This window comes from Octopus sinensis, linkage group LG9 (assembly GCF_006345805.1).
Source record: "Octopus sinensis linkage group LG9, ASM634580v1, whole genome shotgun sequence".
In the NCBI taxonomy this organism is placed as follows: Eukaryota; Metazoa; Mollusca; class Cephalopoda; order Octopoda; family Octopodidae; genus Octopus; species Octopus sinensis.
The window spans coordinates 728,948-744,151 of record NC_043005.1 but is presented as its reverse complement, the minus strand read 5'-3'; the positions used below and the strand labels follow the sequence as shown (position 1 = coordinate 744,151).

The 15,204-nt window shown below is 35.5% G+C and overlaps 1 protein-coding gene across 1 annotated transcript; it reads right to left on the bottom strand.

The window, feature by feature from the left end:
• Positions 1-217: 217 nt before the first annotated feature.
• On the bottom strand, positions 218-1,576 carry LOC115215755 (craniofacial development protein 2-like). Its single transcript, XM_029785052.1, has one exon. The coding sequence runs from the start codon at positions 1,574-1,576 to the stop codon at positions 218-220; it is 1,359 nt and encodes a 452-aa protein (XP_029640912.1).
• Between the last annotated feature and the right edge of the window lie 13,628 nt (positions 1,577-15,204).

Here is a 15,204-nt window from a genome sequence, read left to right as displayed (position 1 = left end):
ATATGCGTGACCGCCGCCTTCAATCGCTGGGTCCCAAGTCGCCGCTTGCTGCTGCTAGTGGTCAAACGTTCTACGGCCCCTTGCCTTGCTAACTGCTACGTAGGCAATAGGGTTCTTCTTCCGGTGCTTCGCGCATGAACGAGAGGGCCCTTCCTCTCACTTGGTGAAGGCACCAACTCGCGCGAAATACAAATGGACGGCGCGCGCGCGCGCACCGTTATAATATCACTACAAGTATTCCATCTGTATTTTTCAGGGCCGTCACCTCCGATCTATATAGTACCATGTCCCTCTTGAATTTCTTGAGGCTCTTCTTTTCCTCTGCGGCCTTCAAGAGCTTCTCCATCTGGTATGCCTCAAAGTCTTTCTTTAGTTGCTGACGAATCACTCTGCTGAGAATGGAATATTCAAGGTGATCTTCAATATTCCTCTTCATATTTTTCCTCTTCTCGAGTAACTTCGTAGTTTCTTCCGAGATTCTTCCCTTCTTTTCTCTTGGGCATACACCCTTAGCCTTCCTTAAACACTCCTTCAGTTTCCCTATCAGTGAGTTGTAGTCATCGTCTATGTCGTCTCCTTGGCACCAGTCTTCCTGCATGATGGCTTCCTGCAGCTTTGCCTCGTTGTAGACTCGGACACGTTTTCCCTTCGACGCCAAATATAACGCCATCTTCTCCCTCTTCCCGTCGATGACGACCCTCGCCCTTACCAGACGATGATCGCTGCCGGTGTTGAATGGCGTCACGACGGAGACGTCATGCAATATGCGTCGCTTATCAACCAGGATGTAGTCGATCTCGCTTCGGTGCTTAGAGTTCGGCGATATCCAAGTCCATCTCTTCCTCTCCCTCTTCCTGAATAGGCTGTTTCCGATGTAGAGCTGCCTCGCCTCTGCCATGGTAGCCAAACGTTCTCCTCTCTCGTTTCTCTCTCCCATGCCAAATCTCCCGACGTACTCCTCTCCTTGTCGTCCATGTCCAACCTTTGCGTTGAAGTCTCCCATCACGATAGTGTAAGTGGACTTCATAGCCTGCCCTTTGTCTAGTTGTCGATAGAATTCTTCCACCTCGTCGTCGTCGCTGGCACTTGTGGGAGCATAGGTCTGGACAATCTTGAGGGTGGCCTTCCCTGAGCGGTTCACATTTAGTACACCAATCCGTGATGATATGAAGTGGCATGAAGCGACCCTCGAAGCCCATTCCTTACTTACGATGAATCCGATACCTCCGACCGATCTAACACCTTCCGCTCTTCCTAATCTCACAGTGCATCCATCTTGCCATCGTATACTCGCTTCCTTCTTCCAGAGTGTCTCGCACAGCCCTAACACGTCGCACCTGATCTTCTTCCTCTCCTCCATTAGGTGGTTCAGTTCTTGCCACCCTGCCATGGACCTGAAGTTGTAGGTGCATATGGCAAGTTTAGTCCTGTTCCATGACGGCATTCGGGAACCTGTGATTCTTAGCAGCCTCTCGTCGCTCGAGTTGCACTCCGCCGTCATGGAGTGGCCCGATTGATGTGCAGGGTACTGAGGCCCTTTTCCTTTTCTCTTCGTTCTTCGTACTGTTTTAGCCATAATATGACGCCATCCCACTGGCTGGGCGGGCAGGCCGGTATTTTGTTGGATGGCCGTTGACTTTTCAGGACTTCATCCGCCCTTTGTTGGGTCTTATTTTTCCATCCCACAGGGAGTCCAACAGCACCCTCCTCACCAAGCGAACCTGGTGGGGTTGTCAGTTTAGTCGCCGACGTCCCGACCATGCAACAGGTTGTACTGGATTACATGTTACCAGTAGCACTCTAGAGCGACCTGACATATATATATAAATATTTATATATATATATATAAAAATATAGATAAGAAAGTTTGTTTGGTAAAGCACGTGGGTGAATATATAAGAAAATAGTAAAGTGTGAAAAAACGACAGAAGGCTTAAATGTTAAAAAATATATATATTTGTGTCAAAATGTCTGGAGAATATTGGAAAATTTTTTTTCCTTTCCTTAAAATGACATAATTTTAAAATTTTTAAAGAAATTACCGGTTTCGCGTGTAGCTTTTCAAATTTCTTGTGACGTTATGTTTATATTGCATGGAGCTATCGTTGTGTTTATTGACAGGAGATTTCTAAATAAGGGGAGGTAGTGAGTGATTTCTTCCGGTGTAAGGGAGATAATCGCTTAAAAATTTTTTTCCCTTTTTCCTTGTTAATTTCTCTGTGTCAGTATGTTCGGATGGTTGAGTCTGGGTTTGTACTTTTCAATGAAGAATGTTTCCTTGTTCAGTCTCATTTGTGTTGATGATCCGAAAGCACATTGGTAAAATGGGAAGATTAAAAATTGTGGCAGTATTTGCTTTGCGCATTTCTCAATGTGCTCACTAAAAGGTATCATTCTATATTCTGGGAATGCAATCTGTTGTCGATGCAGTGTGCATCTACGCCTGAGTGATAGTCCCGTGAACCCACGTAGTCTTGGTGGCAGCCCGAGCATTTAATAACATAAATTATGTTTCAGAGGCACAAGTAAAGTTAGATTTGATCTTGAATTTCTGTCCCTCTTTAAAGAAGAATTCTGATCCTTCCAATAGGTTAGGACATATTGCACAGTTCGATCTACCACATTTTTTTACTTTTGCATCCGTAATTTTAGAAGACAATTTTGCCTTATGAGAATCTTTTTAAGTGATTTAGGTTGTTTGTAGCTTTTAATGATTTGGTGTATGTTTAGAATTTCCTTTAATTTTGGGTTTTTATGAAGTATTGGTAAATTCTGGGTGATGATGGTGAAGGCTTCTTTGTTTCTGGGGTTGTATGTAGATATGTAAGGTAGTATTTTCGGGGAAGGTGTGTTGTCCCCGAAAATACTACCTTACATATCTACATACAACCCCAGAAACAAAGAAGCCTTCACCATCATCACCCAGAATTTACCAATACTTCATAAAAACCCAAAATTAAAGGAAATTCTAAACATACACCAAATCATTAAAAGCTACAAACAACCTAAATCACTTAAAAAGATTCTCACAAAGGCAAAATTGTCTTCTAAAATTACGGATGCAAAAGTAAAAAAATGTGGTAGATCGAACTGTGCAATATGTCCTAACCTATTGGAAGGATCAGAATTCTTCTTTAAAGAGGGACAGAAATTCAAGATCAAATCTAACTTACTTGTGCCTCTGAAAACATAATTTATGTTATTAAATGCTCGGGCTGCCACCAAGACTACGTGGGTTCAACGGGACTATCACTCAGGCGTAGATGCACACTGCATCGACAACAGATTGCATTCCCAGAATATAGAATGATACCTTTTAGTGAGCACATTGAGAAATGCGCAAAGCAAATACTGCCACAATTTTTAATCTTCCCATTTACCAATGTGCTTTCGGATCATCAACACAAATGAGACTGAACAAGGAAACATTCTTCATTGAAAAGTACAAACCCAGATTCAACCATCCGAACATATTGACACAGAGAAATTAACAAGGAAAAAGGGAAAAAAAATTTTTAAGCGATTATCTCCCTTACACCGGAAGAAATCACTCACTACTTCCCCTTATTTAGAAATCTCCTGTCAATAAACACAACGATAGCTCCATGCAATATAAACATAACGTCACAAGAAATTTGAAAAGCTACACGCGAAACCGGTAATTTCTTTAAAAATTTTAAAATTATGTCATTTTAAGGAAAGGAAAAAAATTTTTCCAATATTCTCCAGACATTTTGACACAAATATATATATTTTTTAACATTTAAGCCTTCTGTCGTTTTTTCACACTTTACTATTTTCTTATATAAATATATATATATATATATATATATATATATATATATATATATATATATATAGATAGATAGATAGATAGAGAAAGAGAGAGAGAGAAGATGAAAAAACACAGAAGATTGTTTTACAGGATTTAAGAGGATATTAGAGCCATGAGGAGTGGCTGTGTGGTAAGTAGCTTGCTAACAAACCACATGGTTCCGGGTTCAGTCCCACTGCGTGGCACCTTGGGCAAGTGTCTTCTACTATAGCCTCGGGCCGACCAATGCCTTGTGAGGGATTTGGTAGACGGAAACTGAAAGAAGCCCGTCGTATATATGTATATATATATATATTATATATATATATATATGTGTGTGTGCGTGTATGTTTGTGTGTCTGTGTTTGTCCCCCCAACATCGCTTGGCAACCGATGCTGGTGTGTTTACGTCCCCATTACTTAGCGGTTCGGCAAAAGAGACCGATAGAATAAGTACTGGGCTTACAAAAGAATAAGTCCCGGGGTCGAGTTGCTCGACTAAAGGCGGTGCTCCAGCATGGCCGCAGTCAAATGACTGAAACAAGTAAAAGAGTAAAAGAGTATATTATACAATTTTGTACAAAATAAGGTTTTGTTCTTTTAACATAATTGAAGTAAGGACCGGTTTTGCATTGCTCATCAAACTAAGAGTTGAGCAATGCGAAACCAGTCCTAAATTCAATTATTTTAAAAGAACAAAAGCTTATTTTGTACAAAATTGTATAATATCTTTATTATCATGGCTGTGTTGAGGATATTGTGGAATGTTCGTAGATCTTCTGGATGTTCGTAGATCTTCTACGAACATTCCACAACGTCTTTAACACACTGCACCCATCTATCAACTTCACGATAGATACCAGCTACAACGAACTTCCCTTCCTAGACATCAACATCAAGATACACAACTCCATCGTCACAACAGACATCTACTACAAAAAACCGACACACACCAATATTTAAATTTCTACTCCTGCCACCCATCCACACAAAAAGAAACATTCCATATAGTATGGCAAAACGCATATGCAGCATAGTGACCGACTCACAAACACGTCAAATAAGACTAAACGAACTTAAAACCTTCCCACTAGAACAGAAATACCCACTCAAATTAATAAAAAATGGAATCTCAAGAGCAATGAAACTAGACATTACACAAATCAGAACTCCAAAAAAGAAAAACAAAGAAAACATCATCCCCTTCATAAACACACACAACCCTGGAGTTACCAACATGTTTCAAATCATACATTCAAACTTACCAATAGTCCTACAAAGCCCCAAAATTGGAAACCTATTAAACAAGCATGGCATAAAAAAATAGTAGACGACAAGACAAAAACTTAAAGAAATAACTAGCAAGAGCGAAATTCTCATCAGAGAATAAAACCGAATTCTTTGTAAAAAAGTGTGGAGATGGTAGATGTGGGATCTACAGTAACCCCATCAACAAATATATAGAAGGAGACAAACAAATAAAATTTAAGAGTGATCACACAATTGCAAGACACAGAACGTAATATACTGCATAACCTGTCCCACATGCAAGGAGAATTATATAGGCGAAACTGGAAATTCTTTATGCCAACGAGCCAGAATTCACCAATAACATGTCCGACAGGATGAACTACGAAAGATTCCACTGAGTAAACACTTAGAAGTATATGAAGGAAAATTTAAGATTTTTCCCTTCTATAAATGCCCAAGGAATGACACCTTCTTCAGGAAAAATATGGAACATTACTTCATAACAAAGTTCTCCCCCAAACTGAATGGCTGAAAATATGAAAAGCACAGCAACGTCCCTATAAACCTATCTAGAACTATTAGCTTAGTCTGTATAATAATGTCCTCACAATGCACAAGAAATTGTATGCATATCTGTTTCATGAGTTCCTTCACAGGACACTTTCCCTTGTACATTATTACCCATCCCAATATCTTCATTTTTGTAAAGAATTGTTCCTTATCTTCATTCCTCTTGAAATATATATATATATATATATTATATATATATATATATATATATATATATATATATATATATATATTATATATATATATTTGTGTATATATACATAGCTGTGACTGGTGAAATATCACTACTTCTGTAATGATTTGTATTGGATGAAGGACCATTTTGTAAGTAAACTAATTTTGTATTAAACACACACACACACACACACACACACACACACACACACACACATACACACACACACACAGTACTATACATATATACATATACATAGATAGAAACAATCTTACATCCAGATCTTCCACCCATACCAGCACGAGGAATCAAACATTGGACAAGGATGATGATGATAATTTTTTGAAAAATAACTTTTATTAACCAACTTGTCATCTTCTATTGAAAGAAATGAACAGCTGTATAGATGTAAACACAATTTTGTCTTCTACCAAGACTCCACTTAGAGCAGCCACCTGGTTTTGCCATTTTTAAAGGCCAAGAAAGAACTGACCAGCAGTAAATATATGAACACATTTTTTTCTTCTTTTTCTCTTCTTTCTTTCCTTCTCTTTTCCATTGACACTCCTTTCAGATACACAGGCACACACACACACGCACGCACGCACGCACACACACACAAACACACACTCTCTCTCTCTCTCATTGGACAATGAAGATGACGATGATAATAAATCAGACAATTTTTTGAAAAATAACTTTTATCAAGACACCCCCCCCTCAGAGTAGCCCCCTGGTTTTACCATTTTAAAGGCCAAGAATAAACACATCACTTTCTATTGAAAGAACTGACCAGCTGTAAAGATGTAAACAAATTTTTTCTTCTTTTTCTCTTCTTTCTTTCCTTCTCTTTTCCATTGACACTCCTTTCAGATACACAGACACAGACACACACACACACACACACACACACACACACACACACACACACACCACACATACAAAACACACACTCTATCACTTTCACCCTATTCCTCACCCTCTTTAAATTCACGGCTTTAAGAGAGGATGCTCTTGAAGTCGAGAATTTAAATTTACGGAGACAGTATTTATATATCATCCGAGGAAACAATTAGATCTTATAATGCAACGAAACAATACAATAACCAAGTACCCTGCTTTCCCTAGAGAGCTACGTTGTGTAGAAACAAATTTCTGGTAACAGAAAATAAATGTCCAACCAAACTCCTTTTTGGGTGGCTGTAACTTTTTCAATGATATTTATATATATATATATATATATATATATATATATATATATATATATTATATATATTATATTATATGTGTGTATAGTTGTTTGAGGGAATATTATTCTTAACTTACAGGGAAAAATTCAATTTCGAAATACTAAATCAAATTTCATAAAATATAATATATAATATTACGGAGATGTACTTGCATAGCGAGTGATTGATCGAGATCGTGTGCTGGAACGAAAACAATTGCAGCGTGCTGCACGAAGCTTTGTCAGTGAACAGGTCGTGGTCTCAAAGCGACGTAAAAATTTTGACAAATTAAATTTTAAATGTTAAAGTTGTGAAGTGAATCTAACGGTTGTGGTTGTGTTTCTTAAATGCTTATAAACACCTTCCGCGCTGCAATTGTTAATATATTATATACTATATATATATGTATATATATATATATATAGTATATATATATAATATAATATTATATATATAAAAAATTACAAAAACAACCCTTTATCAATTCAAAATGAACAATTAAATTACACCATCTAGAACCTTACATGTAATAGAAATATCAAAATTAAATAGCATAATATACCAATGATTAAGTAAATGCAAAAATAATAATAATACGTATATATTGTAGAATTAACGACACGTGTTTCGTGGCTATATTTAAGAATGATTATTATAATAAAAAAAATTAATAGTAGTAGTAAAATTACTTCGATATAAATATAGCCACTCATCAGGTAAAAAATAAACTAGAATAAAAAAATAATTAATTAATAAATATACGTAAAAACCTTTTAAAATATAAATTTATTCTTTAATATATATATATATATATAAGATACTAAATATACATAAGTGAAAACAAAAAAACAATACTTAAATTATGCAATACTTTAAAATTAATTAATATACACAATGCTAGTACAAGCCATTAATATGGTAATCAAAATATGAAATGGTTCAAATATAGACAAACTCATTAGATAAGCTAACTATATATTTAATATATATGTGTAGTATCTATAGATTTAATATATCACTCCATAATATAGTTGACTAAATATCATTTAATATAATACCTAATTATCTTAAATTTAATACTACTTAATAAATATACCACCTAATTATTAAATAATATATTGTCTAACAAAATAAATTCTCAAATTAAATTAAATGTAATACGCTAGATCCTTTAAAAAATCTAAATAAATAGATATAATAATTAATATCTATCGTAAGTTATAACTATCAATATATATAAAAATGATATAATGGCGAAACTTATTTACTAAATTAAAGAAATGTGCAAAAATATTAGAACAAATGAACAATACACTATGAAGATATTCAACCACAACCGACAGTCCACTACAAATCCAGTCAATAACAATAATAATAATAACAACGATCAAACTCAAAATAATACATGATCCAAATAATATTGATAAACAAACTTTGTTACGATGTTCAACGATTAAATTAATCTATCTGGATTTTAAATGTATAAAAATATATGTTTTAGCGTCTTATTAATATACCCAATGCGATTACCAGTCATGAATAATACAATCAATAATAGGAAATAGTTCAAATATACAGAAATCCATTATATAAACTAACTATTTTATTAATATCTATGTGTAATATCTATAGATTTAATATTTCACACGATAATAAAGTTAAACATAATATTAATTAAAATAAAAGCTAATTTACTTAACTGTAATACTACTTAATAAAACTATTACCTAATTATTAAAAAATGTATAGTCTAACGAAACTAAATCTCAAATTAAATAATATGTAAAACGTCAAATCCCTTTATAAAAATTAATAGATATCATATCTAATAAAAATCGTAAAAAATTACTATCAAGAATCTATAAATAAATAATAATATTTCAACAACAATAATAATAATAATAACTTCAAACCCGAAACGATTCAAAATCCAAATGAAATAGATAAACAGCTTAACTTGCCGAATGAAAATTGTAACTGGATTCTAAACGTAAAAAAATATTTAATAGCGTTCATAAAATTTAACGCGTGAAGACTTCGTGCAAAGAAATGGAATAAATTCTCAATGAAAATGGCAAATCTTTTTGTCAATGAAAAATACGAAAAAAAAAAACGAAAAACATTTAAGCCTGATGAACTAAAGAAAGGTAAGAAAAAAAGACAACTTATGGAGAAACTATCATGAAGACACCCAACTACAACTAACAGACCCCTACTAATAATTCAATAACAATATCAACAACTAATTAATTATTAATCCCAATACAATACAAAATCCAAACAAAATTGAGAAAAAACGTTGCTTAGTTAATTGAGAAAATATAAACGTAAAAGAATAGTTCTTAGCGTTTATAAGAAATAAAACTCGTGGAGACGTAAAATAAATTATTAATGAATATAATGAATTAAAGAATATATTTATATTTTTAAAAGATTTTTTTACGTATATTTATTAATTAATTATTTTATTATTCTAGTTTATTTTTTTACCTGATGAGTGGCTATATTTATATCGAAGTGATTTTACTACTACTATTAATTTTTTTAATTATAATCATTTCTTAAATATAGCCACGAAACACGTGTCGCTATTCTACCAAATATATACGTTTTTATTATTATTTTGCAATTTACTTAACCATTGGTATATTATGTTATTAATTTTTAATATTTCTATTATATGTAATTTCTAGATGGTGTAATTTAATTGTTCATTTTGAATTGATAAAAGGTGTTTTTTGTAATTTATATATTATATATATATATATATATATATATATATAGATATATATATATATATATATATTATATAATATATATAGATATTATATATAATATATATATATATAGTATATAATGGTATATAGTATATATATAATATTATATTATATATATATATATTAATATATATATAATATATATATATATATATATATATATATATATATATATATATATATATTATTATTATATATATATATATATCATCATCATATAACATCTGTTTTCTATGCTGACATGGATTGGACGGTTTGACTGAGGTCTGGCAAGCCAGGAGGCTGCACCAGTGCTACTAACATATCCCGTGAGAGATTTGAGAATATTCAGCTCAATGAACTTAGCATGACGATGGTTTCTGCTTGGTAAGTACTACCAAGTCTTCTAACAACTGATCAAATGGACACCAAGTGGATCATATTATGGGGATATCTGTGATTGTTTGAGGCAGACCCAGCTGTTTTCCTTGAATGTTTCCTAACCCAAAATGAGTGTTGAGTTCATCACTTTGAGAGACAGTCCATGCAGTGGAAACACCCCTCCTTACCTGCTGCAAAAAAGGTCACGATCCTTTCAACCGCATGGAATGTGATGGCCTCAGCTTTTTGATGCAAAAAGATATTGTGTTTATTGATCAAATGGACACCAAGTGGATCATATTATGGGGATATCTGTGATTGTTTGAGGCAGACCCAGCTGTTTTCCTTGAATGTTTCCTAACCCAAAATGAGTGTTGAGTTCATCACTTTGAGAGACAGTCCATGCAGTGGAAACACCCCTCCTTACCTGCTGCAAAAAAGGTCACGATCCTTTCAACCGCATGGAATGTGATGGCCTCAGCTTTTTGATGCAAAAAGATATTGTGTTTATTGACTATCTTCAAAAGGACCACACTATCAATGGAGAGTACTGTGGAAGCTTGATGCGGCAGTTACGAAACACTATCAACGCTAAATACTCAAAAAAACTGGTGAAAGTGGTCTTGTTTCATCACGACAATACTCCAGCACATAAGTCTTTGGTTTCATTGGCTGCTATGCGTCATTGTGGCTTTGAACTGATTGACCACTCTCTCCATCCTCATTCTATCATTTGGATCCCATCTGACTTTCATCTGATAAAACACTTGCCTCGGAACCAGTATCGCAACGTTGATGACATCATATCTGCTGTTGATGACATTTTTTTTTACCAGTCGGATGAAAGCTTCTCAACCAAGAGATCCAAGCACTGCAACGCCGATGGAAGAAAGTGTGTAGACTGCAAGGAGGACATCTTGAAAAATACCACCTCATTGGTCACATTCCATGAGACCATCTTGATCAGTCTTGAACTCTTCAGCTAATCCTCGTAGATATAGATAGAAAGATAAATAGACAGATAAGCAGACAGACATAGATAGACAGACAGACTGATATAGTAATAGATAGATAGATAAATAGATAGATAGATATAATGACATTTAAAAAGAGATATTTAACTTCCTTGTTACATATATTATATAAATTTAAAAAAAATCTTTCCAAAGGGTAAATACTAAAGAGTTAATTGTTTCTTTATTGTGATATCGAAATAATAAAGACATTCCTGGCTTTGGTTGTCGCCTCGATATTTTCCTTTTAACGAGAAAAATTTACAAGGTGCGCCATTTTAGTAAGATTATACAAAACATGTTTGTTTTCATGTACACGGGTGTGTGCGTGCGTGTAACAGCACGTACAGCATGAATGGTGTGTGCGTGTGTAGCAGCATGTATGTATGTATGTATGTATGTATGTATGTATGTATGTATGTATGTATGTATGTATGTATGCATGTATGTATGTATGCATGTATGGATGTAGTATGTATGTATGTTTGTATGTATGTATGTATGTAATGTATGTATGTATGTATGTATGTATGTAGTATGTATGCATTATGTATTTTTTTGTATGTATGTTTGTGTATCTTTGTAGTATGTAGTGTGTATTTGTGTATGTATGTATGTGTGTGTATGTATGTATGTATGTATGTGTATATCTGTATGTGTGTAAGTTGTGTGTGTATGTATGTATGTATGTGTGTGTATGTAGTATGTATGTATGTATGTATATATGTATGTATGTATGTGTGTAAGTTTGTGTATGTATATATGTATGTATGTATGTGTGTGTATGTATGTATGTATGTGTATGTATGTATGTATGTATGTATGTATGTATGTATGTATGTATTATGTTGTATGTATGTATGTATGTATGTTAGTTAGTTAGTTAATTTGGCTCAAAAGCAAATAGCAAGGCCATGTAGGGGGACATGGTGTTAAGTACAGGGTGGTGTTCATGTAAGGATTCAGGCCACTTGAGGTCCAGGGAGGCTTTGAACAAAGCGGTCGTCGGCATCTTGACCATCTCGTCTGGCAGCTTGTTCCACGGATCCGCACCCGGACGGAGAAAGCTCCTCTCCTTCGATTGAGATGAAATCGTCGCAGGTAGAGCTTTTCGGAATGACCCCGCAGCCGACGCTCCGGAGCAGGAGTGAAGAACAGCTCTTTCGAGAGGTTACACTTCCCGCTTATGATGTTCTAGGCGAGAATGAGATCACCACGGCGGCGGCGTTTTTCAAGAGAACAAAGGTATGTATGTATGTATGTATGTGTGTGTATGTATGTATGTATGTATGTATGTATGTGTGTGTGTAAGTTTGTGTGTGTGTCGCTCAACTAGAAAGTGAATATCTTAAACCTATTCTGTCAAACGGGAATTTAAGGTGAAATCTGTTTTCGCGTCGCTGTTATCAGTCAACCGTGAAATAAGTGTCGTAGGAGAGGATTCGAGTCTACGTGCGTGGTTGTGTGGTAAGTAGCTTGCCTACTTACCACCTGGTTCCGGGTTCAGTCCCATTGCGTGGCACCTTGGTCAAGTGTCTTCTACTGCAGCCTTGGGCGGACCAAGGCCTAGTGAGTGGATTTGGTAGACGGAAACTGACAAAAGCTCAACGTGTGTGCGTTTGTGTTAGTGTGTGCGTGTGTGCATATATGTATATGTCTGTGTGCACACGTGTGTGTGCGTATGCATGCGCGTGTGTGTGTGTGTCTTTGTGCTAGTGTTTGTCCTCCACCATCAATTGACAACCGGTGGTGGTGTGTTTACGTCCCTGTAACTTATTGGGTTGGCGTGAGGGACGATAGAATGAGTACCAAGCTTAAAAAAAAACGTTGCTCCACCATGGTCGCATTCTAGTGACTGAAGCGAGAAAGCATAATACAAACATGTGTGTGTGTCTGTGTGTGTGTGAGACAAGAAGCTTGCTTCCTAACCACCTGGTTCCGAGTTCTGTCCCACTGCATGGCACCTTGGGGAAGTGTCTTCTACTGCAGTTTTGGGTCGACCAAGCACTTAGCGTAACCTTCCACTCTTTGGGTCTTCTAGATACCCCACATACCCTCGCTTCCTCACTAATACAAGCATTTATTACAGGTAATGGATAAACATTTCCTTGGCATCTCTCTTAAGGACATACTTCTTCCTTCACAAAAAGACTTTCCCCTTACTCCTTCTCACCAAAACTAAGGACCTCATCCGAAGAATGCGATGGAAAGCTTTCTTCCACGACAAGCAAAAATATCGAAGCCATAGTAACACCAACACATACAACCTTATATAAACACCCTCCACACAATCCCCAACTGGACAAATTTGAAGCAGATATGCTTTATATTAATTTCTTCATATATAAATCTCCCTTTCAAAAACAACTTTCACAAATCATAAAACGAATCGATTCATCCCCTAAATTACAGTCCTCTTGAATAAAACGTGAAATATGGATCCTATTACCACCGAGGAATACAACAAATTCTTAAAGAAGGAACTTTACAAATCTTACAAGCTGGTACCAATATCCGCCCTTGATGACATCAACACCAACCATTGCAAACTTAAGAAGAAATTACACGTGGATGACCGCACAGAACCATACTGCCCTACACCTGCATGCTTCAACCTCAAAGATCATACGAAGGACTTTATAAGCAAACCATCGATACGCCTCGTATGTCCCACCAAATCCAACCTGGGAAGAATAAGAGAAAATATTTTGGATAAAATAATACCAGTCGTCAAGGAGAGATAAAACAATAACTTTTGGTCCTGTACAGGTGAAGTTATAACATGGTTCCATCTTTAAAAAATAAAACACTCTTATTCTTTCCTACAATTCGATATAAATTATTATTCTTCTATTTCTCCCAAACTTCTTAATCAAGCTCTCCTTCTTGCTAGAAATCTAACTAACTCCTACCCACTAGAAATTAACATAATCCTTAATGCCTACAAAACTCTTATTTCTTTTGAGGACAAACTCTAGTGCCGAGCCAATCACCATAACAATACCAATAACCATAGCAATTTATCTGACAATACCATAGGATCATCCGACTCCGCTCAGGTCACCGCCCTCTTTGACCTATACATATTCCAGCAGTCCCAAATGCACTTCCCTAACCTCAACGGAGGCCTCTACGGAGATGACGCCTTGCTAGTTACCAAGACCGAAAATAAATCCTCTTTAGAGCGAACTAGAAAAGATCCACGCAAATTTATTTCTAGCCTAAACCTATTACATTTGAAAATTCCCACAAAACTACTAACTTTTTAGACGTAACTTTAAACTTAGAAACCTCCCAATACTCCCCTTATCACAAACCTAACCAATACCTTAAATACTTAAACATTCATTCCAATCGCTACAAATCTACCTTTGATAACATATTCAACGGTATCTCGATCCGTATATCTGACCTCTTACAATGAGGAAATATTTAATAACCAACCACCATATTACAACCAAGCGCTCGCTACCAACGGCTTCTCCTAACAAATAAAATACATCCCTAATACTAGGCCTCAAGCAACTTATATCTCAAATCACATCGCAACAACACACCAACCATCAGAATCACAACAGACTACACACACACACTATGATAGAACCTCGGGAGAACCCTATTAAGACAACCTAGACCTAACACACACATAACACTAGGTCAAAAGCTAAAACAGCTACAGCAGCTAACAACGGGCCATGCTACCCCCATCCATTTTCCAAAAATATAGTTTGCACTACCAAAAAGCACCCACAAAAGGTGGTAGACGCTCTGTTCTATGGTATACACCCCTCCTCACTAAACGTTAAGAACTTAGTTAAATCCTTCTTTAATATACTAGACTCCAACTTCAATCGTCAACATAAATATTACTCTATCTTAAATAGATCTACACTGAAGCTATCCAAGTCCACCCCTCTCAACTTCGAGTCTAACATAGCAGCCTCTAATAAACAAAAGCTTTCTCTATACTATCAAAGCTCACACTATAACAATTCTAAATACACAAGTGCCAACA